This window comes from Topomyia yanbarensis, chromosome 2 (genome assembly GCF_030247195.1).
Source record: "Topomyia yanbarensis strain Yona2022 chromosome 2, ASM3024719v1, whole genome shotgun sequence".
In the NCBI taxonomy this organism is placed as follows: domain Eukaryota; kingdom Metazoa; phylum Arthropoda; class Insecta; order Diptera; family Culicidae; genus Topomyia; species Topomyia yanbarensis.
In genome coordinates this window covers 392,779,448-392,805,598 of record NC_080671.1, presented here as the reverse complement: position 1 = coordinate 392,805,598, position 26,151 = coordinate 392,779,448, and the positions used below count along the sequence as shown (strand labels likewise).

At 35.9% G+C, this 26,151-nt stretch overlaps 1 protein-coding gene across 1 annotated transcript in view; it reads right to left on the bottom strand.

Annotated features, from left to right (window-relative positions):
• The window catches only part of LOC131684822 (dopamine D2-like receptor), a gene marked incomplete at its 5' end in the record, with an annotated part of 151,611 nt that overhangs the window by 92,099 nt on the left and 33,361 nt on the right, over positions 1 to 26,151 (bottom strand). Inside the window, 5 exons of the mRNA XM_058968012.1 lie at positions 1,789 to 1,932; positions 2,222 to 2,422; positions 12,610 to 12,696; positions 13,326 to 13,546; positions 22,592 to 22,844. Coding sequence (XP_058823995.1) covers positions 1,789 to 1,932; positions 2,222 to 2,422; positions 12,610 to 12,696; positions 13,326 to 13,546; positions 22,592 to 22,844 — 906 coding nt within the window. The remainder of the gene's footprint in view (positions 1 to 1,788; positions 1,933 to 2,221; positions 2,423 to 12,609; positions 12,697 to 13,325; positions 13,547 to 22,591; positions 22,845 to 26,151) is intronic.

Here is a 26,151-nt window from a genome sequence, read left to right as displayed (position 1 = left end):
TTTGGACGACTGGTTCGGTCGAATCTACCTATGACGTTCGACACATTGAAACCCAAAGTGGTTACTAACGTAAAGGATGCTCTACTCCAGGAAAGGCAGGTGCAAAAACTATATGCAGATAGAGGAGCGCAGGACCCGCCAAAGTTTGCAGGAGGAGATAAAGTGTTGCTGTAAGATCCGAAATCCCTTCTGTGGGCGCCAGCCGAAGTGCTTCGAGAACTGAAAGAGAATCGGTTGTATTTAGTTTCAGAAGGAGATAGAGTTCTAAGGAGAAATTCTCACCATTTACGTCGCCGCAAAGCGGATGATAATAACGATACGGAGTCCTCAATTCAGTAAGATGAAACAGACGACAACAACGAAGAGCAGAAACGAAATGAAAATATTCCACAGCAATAACAACCGTCACAACAGAGCGAGCGGAGCAGCGATGCCAGGCATTACCCATTAGAAACAGTTTGACAGATGAAGCGAAAGCAGAGATGCCAGGTACTTTTTTCAAATGTCTGCAATAATAATTTTAAAAGTCTGGGCAGAACAAAACATTTCAAGAAAGCTAGTGTAACCAAAAGCCTTTATATTCAAAAATCTGCAAATATCTGCAACCAAACTAAAAAATCTGCGAATATCTGCAGCCAAACTAAAAAATCTGCAAATATCTGCGTCATCGAAAAAATATGCAGTTTAAATTAAGTCTGCGAATTTGCAGACTTGTCTGCAAATCTGGCATCTCTGAGCGAAAGAAGCCTTTTCAAGTGGTATGACCCGATCTGGTCGAATAGTTAGAAGCGCGAAACGTTCGGATTTTGAATATTATTGAATCCCCTTAAAAGGGAAGATGTGATGTAACGTATTAATACATACTTAATTAGTTGTAAGCTCACCTATTCTTGTATGCACTTTGCGCTCAATAAAGATATCAGTTTAACAGGAACCTTACACTTACCAAAGCGGTTCCGCCAGATATTGATAAGACGAAGCCGAAACACGCATCAACGACTTATTTACTTATGTATAGTTCATATTGACTACTTTGAATAGTACTATGCTATATTTCACCCTAAGGAGGAAAATTTGGTAAAAACCAAAATTTCTCACTAGGGTGAAAATTAGTTGGTATAAACCAGTCTTTGTACAGGAGGGCACAAATCCTTATTTCATACTATGTTGCGTTTCGGCTTCGCCTCATCAGAAACCGACACTAACGTATTGTCGGAATAGATTAGCGCCGGCGCTAATCTATTCCGACAATACGTTAGTGTCGGTTTCTGATGAGGCGAAGCCGAAACGCAACATAGTATGAAATAAGGATTTGTGCCCTCCTGTACAAAGACTGGTTTATACCAACAAATTTTCACCCTAGTGAGAAATTTTGGTTTTTACCAAATTTTCCTCCTTAGGGTGAAATATAGCATAGTGCTTTCGCATAGGCCTGCTAAGCCAAGACAAGTTTCGGCTTCACTTGTGTCTCATCGGCATAAACAGAACTTCTGCTCTAACGGGACATCACGTTTGATCAGTCGTTTGATTGAAACACATAGTGTGTTTTAGTTTTAAGGGATTTGCGTCAAGCCGGCGCTAATCTATTCCGACAATACGTTAGTGTCGGTTTCTGATGAGGCGAAGCCGAAACGCAACATACTTTGAATAGGTTTTCGAATAATAATTTCATTCCTAGGGTTATAATACATTATGAATTTATGACGTCGTTTTAAATCAATTCAGAAGAGTATTCAACCGTAACGTAAACAAACATAAACCGTTGGCTGTTAGTGATGTACATCTTACCTCGTAGCCTGCTGTGTGTTTTTCTTGTCCTTCAGCGTACTGTCCCTCGTATTGGAATTCGTTGATAGCGTCGAGTCGTTTCGGTTCAGCGTCAAGGCCTGCTGCACCCCGCACCGCACTAATGACAGAGGTTTGAGCGTCACACTGGATATGGCAGTAACACGGGAAAACGATAGAAACGAAGGGTTAATACGTATATATTACCTTATTCAATAGTTTAAATAAAAATAATTTATTTTTAGGATTTGGAAATTAGAAAAATCAAAATAAAGCAGAGTTCAAATAAGTAAACTTTAAAAGAACAAGTCTTTGTATGTTTCCTCTCCAGTACCTGGTGCCTATTCAAGTCTAGTCTTAGTACGTTCCTTACCTGTTTGTTAAAAAAATGCACAAAAAGTCCAAAGATAATAACCACAAAGCAAAGCACCCGTACCTCGCTTCCTTCCTGGGCGAACCGTTCCTACTCCTAAGCGTAGCGTTTTTATTTACAATGACCGTTGCGGCCACATTTGGACTCCCGGGTGGCGTTGCATTCGCTGCCAGCACGTCCCCGATGCCGGAAGCCGCGTAGCCCGAGTCGTGATTGCCGTTCGGGTCGGAGGGAATCTGCGTTGTCGTGATCTGGGCCACCACGCTTCATGGCAGGCAGTAGTTCAGTGGGAAGAGAGCAAAAACAAAAAAACAAACTTCAGTTAGTCAGAGCCAGGCTGCTGTCTTCGTGGCTGCAGTGTATCACGGGGCAGCTTTGTGACACTGCGAATCCGAGGCTGTCACGGCAATAATCAACAACAACTCACAGGCAGCGGGTTCACATATGAGCACAGCAGCATAACAGCAAGCGGAAAAACATGAAAGCCATAACATGAAAACTGCTAATAAAGCACCAACAATCATTCATCCGTGCCGGGGAAGATGAGTGGGTCCACTATAATCTACGAGAGGATTGAGCATGAAAATGAAAATGTGGTGGGATGAAAACGGGAATTATTGTGCATTGTTCCGAAGTGAAACTTTAAATTGTAGTTTATGGTTAGTGCTGTTGAACATCAATTATAATATAGTTTGTGTGAGCCGAAAAAAGCGAGATTTGAGTGGTTTGAGTGCAGATATGCATTGATTCTAATTACCAGTGAAAGTATTTTAGATTTTGTCAAAAAATGACAATAGGGATTGTTTCTTTGGCAGGACTAAAATTTTTTATGCATGCCAGCAAGTTGTTTAAGCGTTCACGCAAGATGCGTGACTTTTGAATTTTAGTGTCTAACTGGTGCCAGTTTGGTGCTGGTTTAGACTTATCTAACTGGCATTAAGTTGGTGTTAGTTACTGACGAGAAGTATCCGAACTACTAAAAACGAAAATTTTATGTTATGTATTGCGTTCTCACATACCTTGATTTTAGATAGAGAATCCATTTCTAATTATTTCACTTTAAAAGCACTTTGCTAGAATAGGCCTAATGCTATGATAGGTTGTTCAGAAATTCAGTGGTATACATTATGGCAATGTTTGATTGCCATAATCAAACTTGTTGCATCCAGCACACAGGAAAGAATCTGCAGTGCGGTCAAACTAAAACGTAAAGTTGAAAGCGCATTGTAATGCAATTTCTAGTATTAATAATCAAATATTCCAAGACATTTAACTGATTGCTGTTTGTAGATATTTTATTTTCATCTGTGCATAAAATTTGGCTCGAGACAATGCAATGTTTGATGTGAAACTAGTCATTACATAATTATTTCCAACGAGCGCAATACTAGGCGCTCTTCGTTCAACAGCTGAAGAGGTTCTTTCATGTGCGTGATGTTTGTTTGTTTTGATCGGTTGAAAGAAGTAGAATGATTCGTTTTACAAATCACGCATTGGCGTCCTTAGTTAGAATCGATGGGAATGGAATATAAGGCATTGCGTTTCAACAAGATTGTTTTTCGATGAGGTGAAATTTGGCACGGTCAAGAGACGATAATTGGATCGTTGAGGTGAGAGTGGATACACTGAATAGAACATATATTTTAATTATTGCTGAAAATTGAGACATTTCTGTTAACCCTTTCATGCCCAACTTTTTTCTAGTGCACGTAGGATTTCAAAACTATTTTTCATTGAAAACGGTGGGGTCACGAAACATGAAAAGCCTTTTTCATAAAGATTGGTGCTTCCCTCGTAGTGCTAGAAGCTGCTCAATTTTTACCTTTTAATGCTCAATGCAATTCTTCTAGAATATTTATAATAGTCCACTTACGTGAAAAACGTAGCCAAAGACACTCTTATTTGATAAGTTTTATCAGTTTATAATAATATTGAATAATAACGAAGATATATGAAAAAATCATTTTTCGTTGTCAACGTAAACTGTCCCTGGCAGCACTGCTCCATTGGAATCCAATCAGACTAATTGCCATAACTTCAGTTCTAGAGCTGATCCTGGTAATTGTTAGTACTCAAATGAAAGCCAATAGTCAGGTTTATTAGCCTTACTTGGTTTGTGAGCAAATCTTGCCTCAGTCAAAAGTTATAGCTGTTTAAAAACGTTGTTGTCCACAAACAACATGGGCATGAATGGGTTAAATAAACATCATATAGAAGAATGGAAACTCTAGACAGTACATTTTTGTTCAGTTTATTTATTTCATGGATTTTTTTCGTCTTATGTATTTTGTTCATTTTAAATATATGATCACTGCATTTTAATGGCGTATTTAATTCATTCAGTATTCTTTTTATTCATTTTGTTCATTTAAGTTCATTTTATATATTCAGTTAATTCATTCCATGCATTTTATTTATTTATTTATTTATTTGATCTTTTTTTCATCTGATCTGCATTGGTCTCCATGAAGTATAATTGGGACTAGAATATTATTCATATCATCCATTAAACTTATTTTTTCACTGTTTTCACTTTGTGAATTGTATTCTTTTTTCAGTTGATTGATTTTATTCAGTTTCTTCGTTTTAATAATCTGACTAATTATTTTCAGTCATCAATTTTATTCATATGATTTTTATACCTTATAACCATCGTTTATTTATAATTTGGTAATTTAATTCATTTTGGTTTTCTTACTTCTTCTTTTTGAGTCATTTTTATCAATTCTCCTCGTCTGGTTTATTTGATTCGTTTGTTTTATTTATTCATTTCATTTATTTTTTTCCTTTATTCATTTGATTCATTTAATTTATTCGACTCAACCGATTTATTCGATTCATTCGATTCATTCGATTCATTCGATTCATTCGATTCATTCGATTCATTCGATTCATTCGATTCATTCGATTCATTCGATTCATTCGATTCATTCGATTCATTCGATTCATTCGATTCATTCGATTCATTCGATTCATTCGATTCATTCGATTCATTCGATTCATTCGATTCATTCGATTCATTCGATTCATTCGATTCATTCGATTCATTCGATTCATTCGATTCATTCGATTCATTCGATTCATTCGATTCATTCGATTCATTCGATTCATTCGATTCATTCGATTCATTCGATTCATTCGATTCATTCGATTCATTCGATTCATTCGATTCATTCGATTCATTCGATTCATTCGATTCATTCGATTCATTCGATTCATTCGATTCATTCGATTAATTAAATTAATTCGATTAATTTGATTCATTCGATTCATTCGATTCATTCGATTCATTCGATTCATTCGATTCATTCGATTCATTCGATTCATTCGATTCATTCGATTCATTCGATTCATTCGATTCATTCGATTCGTCTGACTCATTTTATTCATTCCATTCATTTCGTTTATTTCGTTCATTTCGTTCATTTCGTTCATTTAGTTCATTTCGTTCATTTCGTTCATTTCGTTCATTTCGTTCATTTCGTTCATTTCGTTCATTTCGTTCATTTCGTTCATTTCGTTCATTTCGTTCATTTCGTTCATTTCGTTCATTTCGTTCATTTCGTTCATTTCGTTCATTTCGTTCATTTCGTTCATTTCGTTCATTTCGTTCATTTCGTTCATTTCGTTCATTTCGTTCATTTCGTTCATTTCGTTCATTTCGTTCATTTCGTTCATTTCGTTCATTCGGTCATTTCGTTAATTTCGTTAATTTCGTTAATTTCGTTAATTTCGTTAATTTCGTTAATTTCGTTAATTTCGTTAATTTCGTTAATTTCGTTAATTTCGTTAATTTTGCTCATTTCGTTCATTTCGTTCATTTCGTTCATTTCGTTCATTTCGTTCCTTTCGTTCATTTCGTTCATTTCGTTCATTTCGTTCATTTCATTCATTTCGTTCATTTCGTTCATTTCGTTCATTTCGTTCATTTCGTTCATTTCGTTCATTTCGTTCATTTCGTTCATTTCGTTCATTTCGTTCATTTCGTTCATTTCGTTCATTTCGTTCATTTCGTTCATTTCGTTCATTTCGTTCATTTCGTTCATTTCGTTCATTTCGTTCATTTCGTTCATTTCGTTCATTTCGTTCATTTCGTTCATTTCGTTCATTTCGTTCATTTCGTTCATTTCGTTCATTTCGTTCATTTCGTTCATTTCGTTCATTTCGTTCATTTCGTTCATTTCGTTCATTTCGTTCATTTCGTTCATTTCGTTCATTTCGTTCATTTCGTTCATTTCGTTCATTTCGTTCATTTCGTTCATTTCGTTCATTTCGTTCATTTCGTTCATTTCGTTCATTTCGTTCATTTCGTTCATTTCGTTCATTTCGTTCATTTCGTTCATTTCGTTAATTTCGTTAATTTCGTTCATTTCGTTCATTTCGTTCATTTCGTTCATTTCGTTCATTTCGTTCATTTCGTTCATTTCGTTCATTTCGTTCATTTCGTTCATTTCGTTCATTTCGTTCATTTCGTTCATTTCGTTCATTTCGTTCATTTCGTTCATTTCGTTCATTTCGTTCATTTCGTTCATTTCGTTCATTTCGTTCATTTCGTTCATTTCGTTCATTTCGTTCATTTCGTTCATTTCGTTCATTTCGTTCATTTCGTTCATTTCGTTCATTTCGTTCATTTCGTTCATTTCGTTCATTTCGTTCATTTCGTTCATTTCGTTCATTTCGTTCATTTCGTTCATTTCGTTCATTTCGTTCATTTCGTTCATTTCGTTCATTTCGTTCATTTCGTTCATTTCGTTCATTTCGTTCATTTCGTTCATTTCGTTCATTTCGTTCATTTCGTTCATTTCGTTCATTTCGTTCATTTCGTTCATTTCGTTCATTTCGTTCATTTCGTTCATTTCGTTCATTTCGTTCATTTCGTTCATTTCGTTCATTTCGTTCATTTCGTTCATTTCGTTCATTTCGTTCATTTCGTTCATTTCGTTCATTTCGTTCATTTCGTTCATTTCGTTCATTTCGTTCGTTTCGTTCATTTCGTTCATTTCGTTCATTTCGTTCATTTCGTTCATTTCGTTCATTTCGTTCATTTCGTTCATTTCGTTCATTTCGTTCATTTCGTTCATTTCGTTCATTTCGTTCATTTCGTTCATTTCGTTCATTTCGTTCATTTCGTTCATTTCGTTCATTTCGTTCATTTCGTTCATTTCGTTCAATTCGTTCATTTCGTTCATTTCGTTCATTTCGTTCATTTCGTTCATTTCGTTCATTTCGTTCATTTCGTTCATTTCGTTCATTTCGTTCATTTCGTTCATTTCGTTCATTTCGTTCATTTCGTTCATTTCGTTCATTTCGTTCATTTCGTTCATTTCGTTCATTTCGTTCATTTCGTTCATTTCGTTCATTTCGTTCATTTCGTTCATTTCGTTCATTTCGTTCATTTCGTTCATTTCGTTCATTTCGTTCATTTCGTTCATTTCGTTCATTTCGTTCATTTCGTTCATTTCGTTCATTTCGTTCATTTCGTTCATTTCGTTCATTTCGTTCATTTCGTTCATTTCGTTCATTTCGTTCATTTCGTTCATTTCGTTCATTTCGTTCATTTCGTTCATTTCGTTAATTTCGTTAATTTCGTTCATTTCGTTCATTTCGTTCATTTCGTTCATTTCGTTCATTTCGTTCATTTCGTTCATTTCGTTCATTTCGTTCATTTCGTTCATTTGGTTCATTTCGTTCATTTCGTTCATTTCGTTCATTTCGTTCATTTCGTTCATTTCGTTCATTTCGTTCATTTCGTTCATTTCGTTCATTTCGTTCATTTCGTTCATTTCGTTCATTTCGTTCATTTCGTTCATTTCGTTCATTTCGTTCATTTCGTTCATTTCGTTCATTTCGTTCATTTCGTTCATTTCGTTCATTTCGTTCATTTCGTTCATTTCGTTCATTTCGTTCATTTCGTTCATTTCGTTCATTTCGTTCATTTCGTTCATTTCGTTCATTTCGTTCATTTCGTTCATTTCGTTCATTTCGTTCATTTCGTTCATTTCGTTCATTTCGTTCATTTCGTTCATTTCGTTCATTTCGTTCATTTCGTTCATTTCGTTCATTTCGTTCATTTCGTTCATTTCGTTCATTTCGTTCATTTCGTTCATTTCGTTCATTTCGTTAATTTCGTTAATTTCGTTAATTTCGTTAATTTCGTTCATTTCGTTCATTTCGTTCATTTCGTTCATTTCGTTCATTTCGTTCATTTCGTTCATTTCGTTCATTTCGTTCAACGTTCGTCAACAGCCCCGCTACTCTGGCGCGACTGATGGACCAGGTTCTAGGACGAGGTAAATGGGAACCTTACGTTTTCGTCTACCTAGATGACATCATCGTGGTAAGCGAAACGTTCGAGCATCACATACAGTTGCTCAAAGCAGTGGCCGATTGTCTAGCAAGAGCCAACCTAACCATCAATTTGGAAAAATCCCGTTTTGGAGTCCCCGAACTAAAGTTTCTTGGTTATTTGTTGAATCGGGACGGTCTCAAGGTCAACCCTGACAAAATTCAGCCGATTCTCGACTACGAGAGACCTGTTACCGTGACGAAACTTCGTCGTTTCCTAGGTATGTGCGGTTATTACCGCCGCTTCATTGATCGGTTCAGTGAGGTCACTGCTCCCTTGACCGATCTGCTCAAAACGAAAACCAAGAGCTTAGTTTGGAACTCCGAGGCAGAACTCGCGTTCATTTCGTTCATTTCGTTCATTTCGTTCATTTCGTTCATTTCGTTCATTTCGTTCATTTCGTTCATTTCGTTCATTTCGTTCATTTCGTTCATTTCGTTCATTTCGTTCATTTCGTTCATTTCGTTCATTTCGTTCATTTCGTTCATTTTGTTCATTTCGTTCATTTCGTTCATTTCGTTCATTTCGTTCATTTCGTTCATTTCGTTCATTTCGTTCATTTCGTTCATTTCGTTCATTTCGTTCATTTCGTTCATTTCGTTCATTTCGTTCATTTCGTTCATTTCGTTCATTTCGTTCATTTCGTTCATTTCGTTCATTTCGTTCATTTCGTTCATTTCGTTCATTTCGTTCATTTCGTTCATTTCGTTCATTTCGTTCATTTCGTTCATTTCGTTCATTTCGTTCATTTCGTTCATTTCGTTCATTTCGTTCATTTCGTTCATTTCGCTCATTTCGTTCATTTCGTTCATTTCGTTCATTTCGTTCATTTCGTTCATTTCGTTCATTTCGTTCATTTCGTTCATTTCGTTCATTTCGTTCATTTCGTTCATTTCGTTCATTTCGTTCATTTCGTTCATTTCGTTCATTTCGTTCATTTCGTTCATTTCGTTCATTTCGTTCATTTCGTTCATTTCGTTCATTTCGTTCATTTCGTTCATTTCGTTCATTTCGTTCATTTCGTTCATTTCGTTCATTTCGTTCATTTCGTTCATTTCGTTCATTTCGTTCATTTCGTTCATTTCGTTCATTTCGTTCATTTCGTTCATTTCGTTCATTTCGTTCATTTCGTTCATTTCGTTCATTTCGTTCATTTCGTTCATTTCGTTCATTTCGTTCATTTCGTTCATTTCATTCATTTCATTCATTTCATTCATTTCATTCATTTCATTCGTTTCATTCATTTCATTCATTTCATTCATTTTATTTATTTTATTTATTTTATTTATTTTATTTATTTTATTTATTTTATTTATCTTATCCATTTTATTCATTTTATTATTCTTATTCATTTTGTCCATTTTTTTGCATTTTATTCATTTTATTAATATTTTTTTGATTCATCTTATTCATTTTATGCATTTATTGCATTTTATTCACTTTATTAATTTTTTTTTGATTCATTTTATTCATCTATTTCATTTTATTAATTTTATTCATTTTATTTATTTAATTCATTTTATTCGTTTTATTCATCTTATTCATTTTATGAATTTTATTCATTTTTGTAATTTATTCATTCTATTCATTTATCATTTCTTCTACTTATTTAATCCAATTTACGAGCGTTAATAAATTTTATTACTTTTTAAATATTGCCAAATTTTCCATTAATTGAGCTAATCTAATTTAATTTATATAAATCATTCTGCTCATTTCTTGAATTTTATAACAATCTTAAAAAAAATACATTTAATTTTTTTAATTTTTTTTATGTTATTGATTTTCCATTATTTTAATTAGTTTATTCGTGGTATTATTAGTGCAGGACTCCAAGCTGTATTCAGTCCACTTATAGTAGTGTGTCCACATCGCATAAGTTTTGCAAACTAATGAATGATCCAACAGTGATTTGTGTTAAAAATGTCTCATCTCACTGCTGGATGGATTAAGTGCTTTTTTAATAACGACAGCTTTTGTTTTCTAGGCAAGATTTTCTCGCAAAATCAAGTAAGGCTTGTAATTGGGACTCTCATCTTTCATTTTAACACCTACAGTTATAAGCATTATACGTACAACTGAAGTTATTGCTATTAGTCTGATTGATTTCTGATTGAGCAGTGCTGCCAGGACCATTTGCAGTTAACAGTGAAAACTGAAATTTTGGCACATCTTCAATATCTTGCAATATTATTGGACTCTGATGAAACCCATAAATTTAAACTGTCATCGACTATCTTTTTCGTGCATTTGGACTATTGTAAATCTTCTCGGAGAATTGTCTTGAGCAACGAAAGATATAAATTGGACAGTTTTTAGACTGCGAGAAAAGCACCTATCTTGATTAAAACAGGTTTTATTTTGTTTCTTGACCACAACAGTCCTGAAATTTGGCAATCTTGGAACTCAGTATGCGCTAGAAAAAAGGGTTAAAAATTAAGTTTGTAAGGGATCATTCACAAACAACGGTCTATAAGTTCGAGTATTCTATAGATAGAGATTTTTGGTCTTCAGTAAAGATCTTGGCAGAAACATATTCATTAACTATTTTCATTTTTTTTATTTCGACTTATTTAGCTAGATTTAGCTAGAGATTTTTTAGTAGGGAGTGTGTATCATAATAACGACAATCACTTCTCAATAGTGATATGTCATAGTAGATAGTACACTTAGATTAAGGAAGGGGCATACCATAATAGATCTGAATACTGGTCGCAGGCGTTCATCTCCTACGAAAAGCTAGGGAGAGTTATGAAAATTTTAGAGTAACAGTACTCAAGTGAGATGAAGGATGTGAAATATACAGATCGGAAAACTAGAAGTTACAGGTCTATTAGAAACAGGCTTAAATTCTTACAGACTAATCTTTTGTCTTCTGCTGGCAGGAGTCGAGCTTTGGCAGTGTTTGAATGAATCACTTTAGTCGAAGACTACATTTTAAGAAGACCGATACCCCTATACAAACCAAAAGCGACAGGGGTTATATCGCCTCTATTGGAGGAAGGTAGGAAGCTCAATGTAAAAGTGTATATGTGTGCGTGCATCACTATGGGAAGTACTACTTTCACCCGCAAGTGGCGTTGCTGTTACTATCTCCAGATTCTGGACAGAGTTGCCAGTCCTCTTGATATGCAGTCTTCGCTTAAATCTACCAATATGTCTCACGGTAAAGACGAACTTGTCCCTCTTTACCATGAGAACCGACGTCTTCCCCGAGTTTTGGACGTTGAAGGTGACAGACTATGAAGTTCTCGGTGTGTTTAAAAGTTTATATCTGCTCTGAATATTCAGAAGCACAACAATCAACAGCTGTTGCAAGTATACAAACTTGTTGACATCGAAAGGTCGGTGAAGCACGACAGACTACAATGGCCTGGCCATGAAGTACAAATGTGGGAAAAGATACCAGCTAAAGTTTTGTTGAGCAGAGAACCTAACAAAGGGAGCCCCTTTCGTGCAGATTTCGTACTTGCTGGCTGTATGCAATCCAGGCAGAAGTTTGCAGTACATTCGGTACTGAGGAAGTACGAAAGACTACGGTGGGTTAGGCATACAGTACAAATGCCGGAAGAGAGACTAGCTAAAATTATGTTCTGCAGAGAACCTGAAAACAGTCGTCTACCTCGCGGCAAACTCCACACTCGCGTGCCCTGTGCAATCGACGAAGGTACATAGGAGGCGGGCGTACAAGGGGCCAGAGGTTAGAGCTGTTGAAAAACAACTAGTGATCTTTCTGTTACATCATAAAACTATGCAATTATCTATAGAAAATAAATAATTTCAATAAATTTATTTAGGATTACAGGGTGACACTGAGCATCACGAATCATTCCAGGTTGGAGTCACACCCGTCAGCATAATCGAAACTTAAAACAATACAATAATCGTGAACACAATAGTATTGAATGAAAATTCAAACGTGGAAATATAATCAAATGTGTACCTACAGATGAGAAAAGCAAGCACCATGCAACATCAATTACAGCAATAACAATCACAAACAGCACGGTCACACACGGTGTAATTTGTAGTAACATGAACAGCTGCTTGGTGACTAGTAATGTGCAAGAGTGACAAATCAAAACACACGAAATGACACACATACTTTCCGGCTTCTTCCACGACCGTGGCCAACATAAATTCTGTTGATTTATCGTTCACAATCACATGACAATCATCAATGTCAGGGGACCTGTGAAGCGACCAGAGAAATGAATTATAATTCATTTGCTTTCAGCACTGTCTACTGGATTGTGTGAGGAGGGGGCCTGGGGGTGGGAAGACTTTCAAATGATTAAACGGTTGGTTGGGATTGGTTCGCTCCTGACGAGCTTGGTGATTTTGGGAGTGATTCAGATTTTCTTCGTCCTGGAGTTGACATCCAATAAGCGAGTGTTGGTGATTTCCCTTAGGGGAGTGTTTCCTTATCCTAGCGAGTGTAAAATTGTGCCAACCATTTATGCCACCTGCTGCTACTGAAGCTTACATTTATTGCTGTTCATTACCGAATTTAGCTGGTTTCGCAAAATGGTATGAGATTGATGGCAAAACGACAGCTTAGTGGCGAATAAAAAATCAAATTTAATGTGTGTGTGATCACAGCATTCGATCATCAGTCATGCAAATGTGTACGATCGCTCAGGACACCGAACATCGCTGCAGCCAATGAAATAGTGTTTTCTGGGGGCAGCACATGGTACACGAGCGCCATAAATGACAGAACACTGATCGACCACACTAAAGAGGATGCGGATGTGGTATTGTGTTGGTATGTAAATTTAGCGGGAGAGCGCGGGAACGGGATGACACCAAAACACCTACCCGGCATTGTCGTCATCTTCCTCGTTGGAACCGGACGCCGTATTCGTTGGCGGCTCGTCCGGAAGGATTTTGCACGAGCCGCTCTTGGTGCTGCCGTCCAGTTGCGTTTCCACCGCAATCTTCGTTTGAGCAATGTTCTCCATCAGACTTCCACCGGCGGTGATTTCCGATATGTGGGGCTTGCGCGCTGCGCGTTGCTTTTTCGCTCGCGTTCGAAGAGCCTGCGGGTGGGAGTGTGGGAGGAGGAAAGATGCAAATATTCAGTTTAAATTGGTAATTTCGATTGATTTATGTGGATGGTCTGATTAATAAGTCGATTTTTAAGTACTAAAATTGCCAAATCAGTAATCGAATAATATACCGCAATTCAGAGGCATTTTCAAAGTAATACCGAAGATACACAATAGAACGCATGGGAGTGTCGGACAAATATGTGAGCGCACAAGCACGTGGTCGTGTGAAACTCTGCTCGCTCGCCGATTCGGTTTTTTCATGTAATCTTCACTTTTTATTTTTAAGATTATTTTGAATCAGCGGGAAAGATAACAAGAAAAATTATTGACCATATGAATAAAATCAATGTTTGTTCTCTTCGGAATTGCGTTTTATCCTAGGTGATCTCAGAATTGTAATGTAAAAGCACTTTTAAATATTATTATGGCACTGTAAAATCAAAAATTCATCCCAAAATTAAACACATTTTCCAAACATTCTCGAATTAAAGTAGTGATTCCTTGTTTCTAATATGTTCAAACATAAAGAACTGACAAATTAGAACAGTAGGCATTAAATCAGTGTAGTAAAATGGAAAAACAAATAACAAGCAAAAACGAACAGAAAACCAAAAAGTTAAGGGTTGAAATACAGCAAACAAAAAAAATAAAATGGGTCAATAGCAAAATAAATAAATGACAAACATAAAAGTGAACAACTCACCATAACAAAACCAAGGAAAGGAATAAAAGGTAAAATGAAATAAATCAAAAAAGGGGCAATAGAACAGAAAAATCAAAAAAATCTTTAAAATACAAAAGTAAGAGAAAAGAGAAAAGGAAAGAAAGCAAAAATCACGCTAAAAACGAATTGATCGGCAGCGGAAAAGCAAAAAAAATAAACATTAAAAACAGAAAACTCGCAAAACAAACAAACTAAAAAAGATTATCTGTATCAACAGAACGATCGAGAACAAAAAGCAGAAAATAGAACCCTTAAACGATAGGGAAAAAAAAACAAAAATGAAAAAAAAACAAAAAAAAAACAAAAAAACAAGACAAAAACAATCAAAAACCAGATAAAAGAGAAAACGGAAAATAGCAAAACGAAAATAGAGACAAACCAAAAGAATAAATACAGTAAAGCAGAGAAATATTACTACAAAGACAAACCGAATAAATGGAAAGCAACAAACCAGAAAAAGCAGAAAAAAGCCGAGAGAAAAATCTGCAAAATGGCCCACAAGAAAACAGACAGAATAACAGAAAAAGCACAATAGATAAATAGAAAATGCAATTAAGAAAAGAAGAGTGGGAATAAAAGCAAATGAAAACAGACTAAATTAAGAAAACGAGGAACCAAACAAAAAAGTCTGTTGAAATGAAGAAAAAATATGAAAATCACTTTTTTGTTGTTGTCTTTCTATTTTCACTGTAAATTTTTGTTTATTTTGTGTTTTTGTTTTAATTTGTTCTCTTGTTTTTCCGTTTTTTGTTATATCCGTTTTTCCTTGCTTCTGTTTTTATTAAGTAATCTTTTTCCTGTTTTATTTTCTTTGATGTGCTCTTATTTTTAATTTGCTGTTTTCCGTTTTCTGTTTTTTTTTGTTTTTTTTTCTTTTTTTCATTTTGTTTTTCTTTGGCCCATTCTTCTATTTCTCAGTTTTTCTCTTATTCTATTGATCCATTTTTCTGTTTCACAGTCTACATATTTTTGGTTTTCTAGTTTTCTAATTTGATGCTTTTCTGTTTTCTTACTGTTTTTCTGGTTTTGTAGTCTTCTATTTATCTATTTTTTTCCGTTTATCTACTTTTGGTTTTTCTGTTAAACTAATTTTCTTTCTTTCTGTTTGCAGGTTTTTCAGTTTGTCTGCCCTTCTTATTTTTCTTGCTATTTGCTTATTTGGCGCTGTAAATTTCAAGGTCATTCACCCTATTCTGTTTTTTTGCTTTTAAGTTTTATCTGTTTTCTTCTTTTGTGATTTTAATGTTGTTCTGTTTTATTTCCTTTTTTTCGTTTTCTTTTATAGTCTGTTTTAATTTTTCGCTCTAGTTTAATTTTGTTGCTTTTCCGTCCCTATTTATCTGATTTTGGTTCTCCATTTTTTAAAATTGTTTTTCCGTACTCAGTTTCAGTTTAATTGGGTTTTTGTTTTTGTACTTGTTTTCCGTCTTCGTAATTTTTGTTTTTCCTTGTTCCTGTTTCTACTTGCTGACCATTTTGTCTGTTCTATTTTTCCTTTTTCAAGTATTCGTTCTTCTGCTTCTATATTTCCTTTTATGTTTCAATGTCCTGTTTCTCGTTTTTCTTTTTTCTGATTTTCATTTGTCTTTTTTCTATTTGTTTTTCTTTGGTTTATTTTTCTGTTTTTCGTTTTGCTCTCATTCTGATAACCTATACTCTGCTTATCAAGGTTTCTGTTTTTCAGTCGTTCTGCTTCATTGTTTTTCGATTGTTAGGTATTTTCTATGCTATATTTCACCCTAAGGAGGAAAATTTGGTAAAAACCAAAATTTCTCACTAGGGTGAAAATTTGTTGGTAAAATCCAGCATAGCATATGGCATAGTGCTTTCGCATAGGCCTGCTAAGCCAAGACAAGTTTCGGCTTCACTTGTGTCTCATCGGCATAAACAGAACGTGCTCGAACGGGACATCACGTTTGATCAGTCGTTCGATTGAAACACATAGTGTGCTTTAGTTTTAAGGGATTTGCGTCAAGCCGGCGCTAATCTATTCCGACAATATGTTAGTGTCGGTTTCTGATGAGGCGAAGCCGAAACGCAACATAGTATGAGGTATTTTCTATTTTTTCTTTATTTCTGTTTATCTGCTTTTAAGTTTTCTTTTTTCGGTGCTGCATTTCTATTTAACTTAATTTCCATTTTTGTGTTCGCTGTTCTTTAAAACATTTTCATTTTCTATGGTTTTCTGTTGATATTTAATTTTTTTGAATGCCTATTTTATATTGTATTTTTCAATTTCATCTGTTATTTTTTGTTTAAAAGTTTATATGTATTCTTTTTCCTGTTCATCTATTTCTAAATTTTTTGGTTTTTCTTTTTTCGACTTTTCTATTGCTCTATTTTTCCATTTATCTATTTTTCTATTTTTCTATTTTTCTATTTTTGTATTTTTCTATTTTTCTATTTTCCTATTTTTCTATTTTTCTATTTTTCTATTTTTCTATTTTTCTATTTTTCTATTTTTCTATTTTTCTATTTTTCTATTTTTCTATTTTTCTATTTTTCTATTTTTCTATTTTTCTATTTTCCTATTTTTCTATTTTTCTATTTTTCTATTTTTCAGTTTTTCTATTTTTCTATTGTTCAATTTTTTATTTTTCTATTTTTCTTTTTTTCTATTTTATCTGCATTTAAATTTTTCAATTTTTCTTCTTTCCCTTTTTCTATTTTCTATATTAATATTTCAATGTTCTTTTTTAATTGTTCTCTTTTTCCCTTTTTCCGTTTATCTCTGTTTCTCCTTTTCTGCTTCCCTGTTGTTCTGTTTTTTTTTTGATTTCCTGTTGTTTGTTTTCCAGTTCTTTGTTTTTCTGTTTCTCTGTTCTTCAATGTTTAATTTTTTTGTCTATTTTGCTGTGTTATATTTTTTTGTTTATTGAGTTTTTCTGTTTTTTTTCATTTTCCTGTTGTTGTTACTTTTGTTTGCTGATTTTTGTTTAATCATCTTTTAGTTTCTTCTATTTTTCTGACTTGCTTTCCCTGTTTTTGTCGTTTCCCGATTTTCTGTTATATTGGTTTTTTTTGTTATAGGTGCATTTTTCTGGGTTTCAGTTCATTTTCTTTTTTCGTTATATTTAATTTCTAGTTTTTCCGTTTTATTTTTCTTTTCACCTGTTTTCATGATTTTTTTTATTTCCTGTTTTTCGTAAATTATTTTTCTGTTGTTTTTGAATTTCTGTTTCTCTGTTTTTTGTTTCTTTTTGTTTTTCTTATAGTCTGCTATTCTATTTTCTGTTGTCCATTCTTTGTTTGTTTGAAAAACAGAAAAATAGCGAAACAGAGAAACAGAAATAGATAGAAACATAGATACATAAAACAGAGAAATAGAGAAACAGAGAAACAGAGAAACAGAGAAACAGAGAAACAGAGAAACAGAGAAACAGAGAAACAGAGAAACAGAGAAACAGAGAAACAGAGAAACAGAGAAACAGAGAAACAGAGAAACAGAGAAACAGAGAAACAGAGAAACAGAGAAACAGAGAAACAGAGAAACAGAGAAACAGAGAAACAGAGAAACAGAGAAACAGAGAAACAGAGAAACAGAGAAACAGAGAAACAGAGAAACAGAGAAACAGAGAAACAGAGAAACAGAGAAACAGAGAAACAGAGAAACAGAGAAACAGAGAAACAGAGAAACAGAGAAACAGGGAAACAGAGAAACAGAGAAATAGAAAGGCAGAGAAGTAGAGAAACAGAGAAACAGAAAAACAGAAAACCAGAGAACCAATAAAAGAGAATAACGGAAGAACAGATAAACAGCAAAACAGAAAAACAGAAAAACAGAAAAACAGAAAAACAGAAAAACAGAAAAACAGAAAAACAGAAAAACAGAAAAACAGAAAAACAGAAAAACAGAAAAACAGAAAAACAGAAAAACAGAAAACAGAAAAACAGAAAAACAGAAAAACAGAAAAACAGAAAAACAGAAAAACAGAAAAACAGAAAAACAGAAAAACAGAAAAACAGAAAAACAGAAAAACAGAAAAACAGAAAAACAGAAAAACAGAAAAACAGAAAAACAGAAAAACAGAAAAACAGAAAAACAGAAAAACAGAAAAACAGAAAAACAGAAAAACAGAAAAACAGAAAAACAGAAAAACAGAAAAACAGAAAAACAGAAAAACAGAAAAACAGAAAAACAAAAAAACAGAAAAACAGAAAAACATAACAACAGAAAAACAGAAAAACACAAAAACAGAGAAACAGAAAAACATAAAAAAAGAAAAACAGAAAAAAAAGAAAAACAGAAAACAAAAAGTAAAAGAAAAACCGAAAACAAAAAATCGGAAATACTGGAAAATGTTTATAAAAAAGCAGACAGAAGATAATCAGATGAACAGAAAAGAAAAAATCAGAAAACAGTGCGTAGGTAAATAGAAAAAAAGAAAAGCAACGACACAGAAAAATAATAATAAAACAGGGAAAACGGAAAATCAGAAAAAACAGGAATATAAAAAAACAAAGTAGATAAGCAGAGAAACAGGGAGAAGGAGAACCAGAGAAATAAATAATCATTAGAGTGAAAAACATAGAAACAGATAAACAGAGAAACAGAGAAATAGAGAAGCAGAGAAGTAGAGAAATAGAAAAGCAGAAAACCAGTAAAAGAGAATAACGGAAGAACAGATAAACAGGAAAACAGAAAAACAGAAAAAAGAAATGCAGACAAACAGAGAACAGAAAAATAGAAAAACAGAAAAACAGAAAAACAGAAAAAACAGAAAAACAGAAAAACAGAAAAACAGAAAAACAGAAAAACAGAAAAACAGAAAAACAGAAAAACAGAAAAACAGAAAAACAGAAAAACAGAAAAACAGAAAAACAGAAAAACAGAAAAACAGAAAAACAGAAAAACAGAAAAATAGAAAAACAGAAAAACAGAAAAACAGAAAAACAGAAAAACAGAAAAACAGAAAAACAGAAAAACAGAAAAACAGAAAAACAGAAAAACAGAAAAACAGAAAAACAGAAAAACAGAAAAACAGAAAAACAGAAAAACAGAAAAACAGAAAAACAGAAAAACAGAAAAACAGAAAAACAGAAAAACAGAAAAACAGAAAAACAGAAAAACAGAAAAACAGAAAAACAGAAAAACAGAAAAACAGAAAAACAGAAAAACCTAAAAACACAAAAACAGAAAAACATAAAAAAAGATAAAAAGAAAAACAGAAAAACAGAAAAAAAAGAAAAAACAGAAAACAAAAAGTAAATGAAAAACCGAAAACAAAAAATCGGAAATACTGGAAAATGTTTATAAAAAAGCAGACAGAAGATAATCAGATGAACAGAAAAGAAAAAATCAGAAAACAGTGCGTAGGTAAATAGAAAAAAAGAAAAGCAACGACACAGAAAAATAATAATAAAACAGGGAAAACGGAAAATCAGAAAAACAGGAATATAAAAAAAACAAAGTAGATAAGCAGAGAAACAGGGAGAAGGAGAACCAGAGAAATAAATAATCATAAGAGTGAAAAACAGAGAAACAGAAAGTAAATAAACTGAAAACAGAAAAACAGGGAGTAGGAAAACGGAAAACAGAAAGTAGATAAACAGAAAAACGGAAAATCACAAATAGAGATATACAGAAAACAAAGAAAAACAGAGAAACATAAAATCCCAAAAAACAGAAAACCAAACGAAGAGAAAAATAATACAGAAAAAATGCTTGAACATGATAACAGAAAAATTGAAAATTGCAGGAACCGAAAAATACAATCACAGAAAAACGAAACAGAAGAATGTAAAATAGAAATAATTAGAAAAACAAAACAATTAAATCTGTAAAAAAGAAAACCACGAAAATAGAAACACAGATAATCAGAAGAATTGGAAAAATCTGGAAACAAACACGCAAAAAAAACAGAAGACAGGATATTAGAATGACAGAAAAACAAAAAAAAACACAACGCAAAACATAAAAACAAAATGACTAAGACCAAATTCAAATTCAAGAAAAAAATCATGTCCAAATTCAAATTCAGTCCAAGTTTAAATCCAAGTGCAAGTCCAAGTCCAAGTCCGAATCCGAGTCCAAGTCCAAGTCCAAGTCCAAGTCCAAGTCCAAGTCCAAGTCCAAGTCCAAGTCCAAGTCCAAGTCCAAGTCCAAGTCCAAGTCCAAGTCCAAGTCCAAGTCCAAGTCCAAGTCCAAGTCCAAGTCCAAGTCCAAGTCCAAGTCCAAGTCCAAGTCCAAGTCCAAGTCCAAGTCCAAGTCCAAGTCCAAGTCCAAGTCCAAGTCCAAGTCCAAGTCCAAGTCCAAGTCCAAGTCCAAGTCCAAGTCCAAGTCCAAGTCCAAGTCCAAGTCCAAGTCCAAGTCCAAGTCCAAGTCCAAGTCCAAGTCCAAGTCCAAGTCCAAGTCCAAGTCCAAGTCCAAGTCCAAGTCCAAGTCCAAGTCCAAGTCCAAGTCCAAGTCCAAGTCCAAGTCCAAGTCCAAGTCCAAGTCCAAGTCCAAGTCCAAGTCCAAGTCCAAGTCCAAGTCCAAGTCCAAGTCCAAGTCCAAGTCCAAGTCCAAATCCAAGTCCAAGTCCAAGTCCAAGTCCAAGTCCAAGTCTAAATTCAAGTCCAAGTCCAAGTCCAAGTTCAAGTCCAAGTCTAAATTCAAGTTCAGGTCCAAGTCCAAGTCCAAATCCAAGTCCAAGTCTAAATTCAAGTTCAGGTTTAAGTTCAAATCTAAATCAGAACAAGGTCCAAGTCCTAGTCTAAGTCCAAATCCTAGTCCAAGTCCAAGTTCAAGTCCAAGTCTAAATTCAAGTTCAGGTCCAAGTCCAAGTCCAAGTCCAAGTCCAAGTCCAAGTCCAAGTCCAAGTCCAAGTCCAAGTCCAAGTCCAAGTCCAAGTCCAAGTCCAAGTCCAAGTCCAAGTCCAAGTCCAAGTCCAAGTCCAAGTCCAAGTCCAAGTCCAAGTCCAAGTCCAAGTCCAAGTCCAAGTCCAAGTCCAAGTCCAAGTCCAAGTCCAAGTCCAAGTCCAAGTCCAAGTCCAAGTCCAAGTCCAAGTCCAAGTCCAAGTCCAAGTCCAAGTCCAAGTCCAAGTCCAAGTCCAAGTCCAAGTCCAAGTCCAAGTCCAAGTCCAAATCCAAGTCCAAGTCCAAGTCCAAGTCCAAGTCCAAGTCCAAGTCCAAGTCCAAGTTCAAATCCAAGTCCAAGTCCAAGTCCAAGTCCAAGTCCAAGTCCGAGTTCAAGTCCAAGTCCAAGTCCAAATCCAAGTTCAAGTCCGAGTCCAAGTCCAAGTCCAAGTCCAAGTCCAAGATCAAGTCCAAGTCCAAGTCCAAGTCCAAGTCCGAGTCCAAGTCCAAGTCCAAGTCCAAATCCAAGTTCAAGTCCAAGTCCAAGTCCAAGTCCAAGTCCAAGTCCAAGTCCAAGTCCAAATCCAAGTCCAAGTCCAAGTCCAAGTTCAAGTCCAAGTCTAAATTCAAGTTCAGGTCCAAGTCCAAGTCCAAATCCAAGTCCAAGTCCAAGTCTAAATTCAAGTTCAGGTTCAAGTTCAAATCTAAATCAGAACAAGGTCCAAGTCCTAGTCTAAGTACAAGTCTATTTCCCTGTCCACATTTAATTTCGAGTCCAAATTTCTAACGCATCCATTCAGTCCATTGTTACATCATAACACCAATCAATTTCCGAGCAACCCTTATAACACGACATATTCTGCATAATAAATAGCCCATTCCAGATCACTATTTGCCCGTACCGCCAGCTTATTTGTCGTAGCGAGGCACTATTCCCACATCGTTTGCCGTGATTCTGAGCTTGGAATTGAGCAACAGCAGCAGTTCCAATGGCTGCGACGACGATGACGATAACAACAACGACGGTTATAATGATAGTTTATGAATAATAAAATTTCAATTTCAATATCTCCTCTGCTTCACGTGTGAATTTGGGCAAACGCTTTCGCTGGGAAAATCAACATAATTTTTTACGCTGGCACATTCACAAACAAACTATGTTCCACCGCACATCCAGCGAAACCGTGTAGCATAACGATAATAGAATTTGAAATCATAAATAAACCGGTTGCTTCCCTAGCTCTCGAGGATATATGGTTATAAATCTCCGATGGAAGCCGCAGCTACTGCAGTGCAGCTTTTTATTTCTGCTGTTGTTCCTTTTTGGCGGGGACCGGGAGGGAGGGGGACAACTATTGTTTATATTCGGTTCGGGCAAAACTATAAACATACTGGATTATGGCCCGGCAAGCAGTGTCCCATTGCACCGAGATACTGTGTAAATAAATTTGTTTTGTATTTTTTGATAGGCACAGCGAACGTGAACTGAAATAATTTATTAGACGGCGGTGACGGTCGACGTGGGAACTCACCTTAAAAATATTCCAGTATAAAAACACCATTATGATACACGGTATATAAAAACTACTTAGCGACGAGTACACTATAAAATCACTGTTGTAGAAAACGCACAGATCGGGTACCCGATCCGGGGTATTGTTTAGTCCTAGCACGATCGGCGAACCGATTGCCGCCGAGATCGCCCACACCAGCAGGATCGTCAGGCACACCCGCCGGCTGTTTTTGTGCTTCGCGTACTTGATCGGCTGCGTCACGGCGATGTATCTGGAAGGAAGCAGGGGGAAAACAGGATGCTACAGATTAGATTTCTGATGGCAGGAAGTTTAAATTGTTGGTAGATAATTGTATAGGTTAGCTAATGTTCTTTTTAATTTAAGATTCTCGATGGGATACCAGAATATAACAAGGACCTCAAGGATAAAATCAACGTTATTTAGAGAGATCATCTTAGTTACCAACCAGAAGACCAGTGCTATCAAAGCTTTTAACACGTAAATCTTAAAAGAGCATATGTTCCTGGTGAAAAATCATGGTTCAAATCCTTTGGAACGGGTTGTGCCATTTTGCACTCTAGCATGCAGCAACATCGGATTCGCTGAACCAGATTTGATTCCCGCTTACTAAGTACCTAAACACATATTTCAGAGCTATCAAGGTGGAGCACGCTGTAAGTGGAGAACGTGTTCAACAATCGGGTGTAGATGCCAACGGGGTGCACAACAGCAAGTGAGGGTGCGCTCGCTATTGCCGACCTACTCAAAGCTACCCAACTGACTGCAAATGACGTTCCGGTTTGCTGCAAGCTGGCGCAACACCACAGACAGACACCAGGGCCAGGATTGCTAGACTGCTGTTTAAAACACCACAAATGTTTGTCCCACCGCAGCTTTCCTCTCAGTTGAACAGGTATTTTATTTGACAACCGGAAAGGTTACCCCAAGGTACAGTGCGGAATGTGCTATTAAAATAACATGATAGCTGGCTCATACTGCGAGTGTAAACGAAATACCAAGTGCTCAAGTTTCTACATTCGAATTAAGAAAATGGCTGAGTAAAATTTGATTGTGAAATGATTAAAAACTTACGGTGATTTTATTACCTGCTAATTAAAGCCAGGTTAGGAAATTCCAAGATCCAACAAGCAGCATCCATCAAATTAGGGTTATGATCCTCAATCAGTTAACCAAATCTCTAGCTAATTCGTCCCAAAGGTCTACTCTCGTCAATTAACCCTTGCTCTCACGAAATTGTCCCTTCCGAAGCAGCTCGTTGCTAATTAGCCCCGCACCACGTGTGAATAATTTCCATTCGTGTCACCGACTGGGAGAAAAAGAGATTGAGGAGATGAGGAGCCCCAAGTTTCCAGCCAAGAACAGACTTCTGACGAGTCGATCGATCAATCCCCGGACATCCAGCACCACGGGGGGGGGGGGGGTAAAGTGTAGGGCATAAGAAGTCAGAATAGGAGCGTCCCCAGAAAGCAGCAGCGGTGGCTGGTACATTACTCTTTCAACTCGGACAACCGAAAGCTGCTCGTTATGTCGTGGATCTTGAACCGGCATGTCGGCTGAGGGAAACTGAGAAATTATTTGGAAGAAATATTAAAACAATCAATCATAATCATCGGTCCCAGGGGACTGCCTTCCGGCCCGGTGGCAATTTATCATTCTTTCCTATCGGAGTGGCGTCGCTTGTTGATACTGAGTTGATGCGATAGAAGAACTACAACTTTTTTTTGTTCTTGTTGGCTGATCTGGGGAAATAGGTCTCAAGTGGAAAAGTTGAGGACTGAGAAAATTAATGCACAATTAGGAATGCGATAATGTCACCGAATGGGCAGGTGCAGGGTGTCTTTGAAGTAACTTTTTAGATGGGTATTTACCGTTTTGGATGGCTTAATGTGGAGCAGCAGGTGCGTGGTGATGGCTCGTATACTTGAAAATAACGGTATTTCGCCACAAGAAAAAGATTTTATTTGGTACCATATCATATACTACATTGATCACACTGCAGTTATGCCCTCACTTGGGAAGGAAGGGATAGCATCATGGCACCTTACGATTGGAAGACTGGATGATGGAGTGGATTGTCAACCTGATTCACGTGGAGGAAACCTCCCGTTGCATCTTAAAGGTCTGAAACGAGTGAGACGAACCTTTCTAACAAACAAACCATCAGGCGGGTCAAAGCTGCTAGGCGATATCCTTTATTGTGTGGCCGGATATTGTTGTTGGAAGGAGATTTCTTGCTCCCGTGGAATGCGCGTAAACGCTTCTGTTTACGGGTCCGTATTTTGACCCTTTGTTTACAGCAATAATATGAAAGATCAGTCTACTGTAAGTCTAGCCAACTCCACTGATAATGCCTTGAACTGATGGTGGCTTTCTACTACATACATACACATACATATATAAGAAAAAGATTTTATTTGGCACCTGGAACAATCACGATTCTACGATACGAAATGGTCGGTGTTAAGTCAGACCGGACCAAGTCGCAAAACATCAAAAAATGAGTTAATGATAGCACTGGATAAAGAATTTCTTCATCTTCATTCCACTTTTACCAGATTTGAAATATGAAACAATAAACAAGAATTATGGTAAAAATTTTTTTCCAATTATAATGTAAAGGATGCTACGATTCAAGCTTTAAACGCGTTTTTCTCGAAATCAATGCACTGTCACTTAGTCCGGTCTGACCTAACACCGACCAAATAGTGTGTGTATAATTGTTTTCAATTTTTCTTGTATATTTCAATGGCTGGCATCCGAAACGGAATAACCCATATTTTTTCCGATATTTTTACACCGTTTAATAGTTCTAATTAATGCACTTCTCGACAAGCATATGCTATTTTTTTTTCTAATTAGAGGTGTGCGCCGATGCATTTTTAATCGGCGGCGGCGTAAGCCACATATTTGGCCGGCGGCGGCGGCGTTGGCGTCGTCACGCCGTTGGACCCTATCGGCGGCGGCGCGCCGGCGTGTATCGGCGTGACGAATATTGACGCCTGGAACTAGCCAGATTTCCAGTTCAATTCCGGCTGAACTTTACTGGGATTACTTCATTTGCCAGGCTGGCGTTTACTTTTACTTCTTGTAAGTACAAAATCGCCGCGATGATAAAGCATAAATTCCATGGCACTGCATTTTTTTTTTCAACGTAAGATTTGCTTCTATCTTGAATGCAAAGTATGCTCGATGTGCTGGAATCATACAGATCTTCACCCTGACGAAACCTAAATATGGGTCATTCCATGCGAAGTGATCAAAGCACGTGTAATCGACTTTCACAGATTTAAACAAAATTTGGAGGAATTGTTCATCTAGGGCCAGTATATAAAAACCCAAATTTTTGTGACATTTGAACCACGCTTCGAGTCATGGGAGCACCCCCCGTTTTGGCAAGCTGCCAAAACCATTGATTTTCTTTTGATCATATCTCCGCTTCTATTTACTCTAGAATCAAACCACAAGATGGCTTTTGAAGAAAATTGTTCAAGGAATCTAGAAAAAAATAATATTTTTTGCCGGCTGTGATGCTAACTATGCGATTTTTTCAGTTAAAT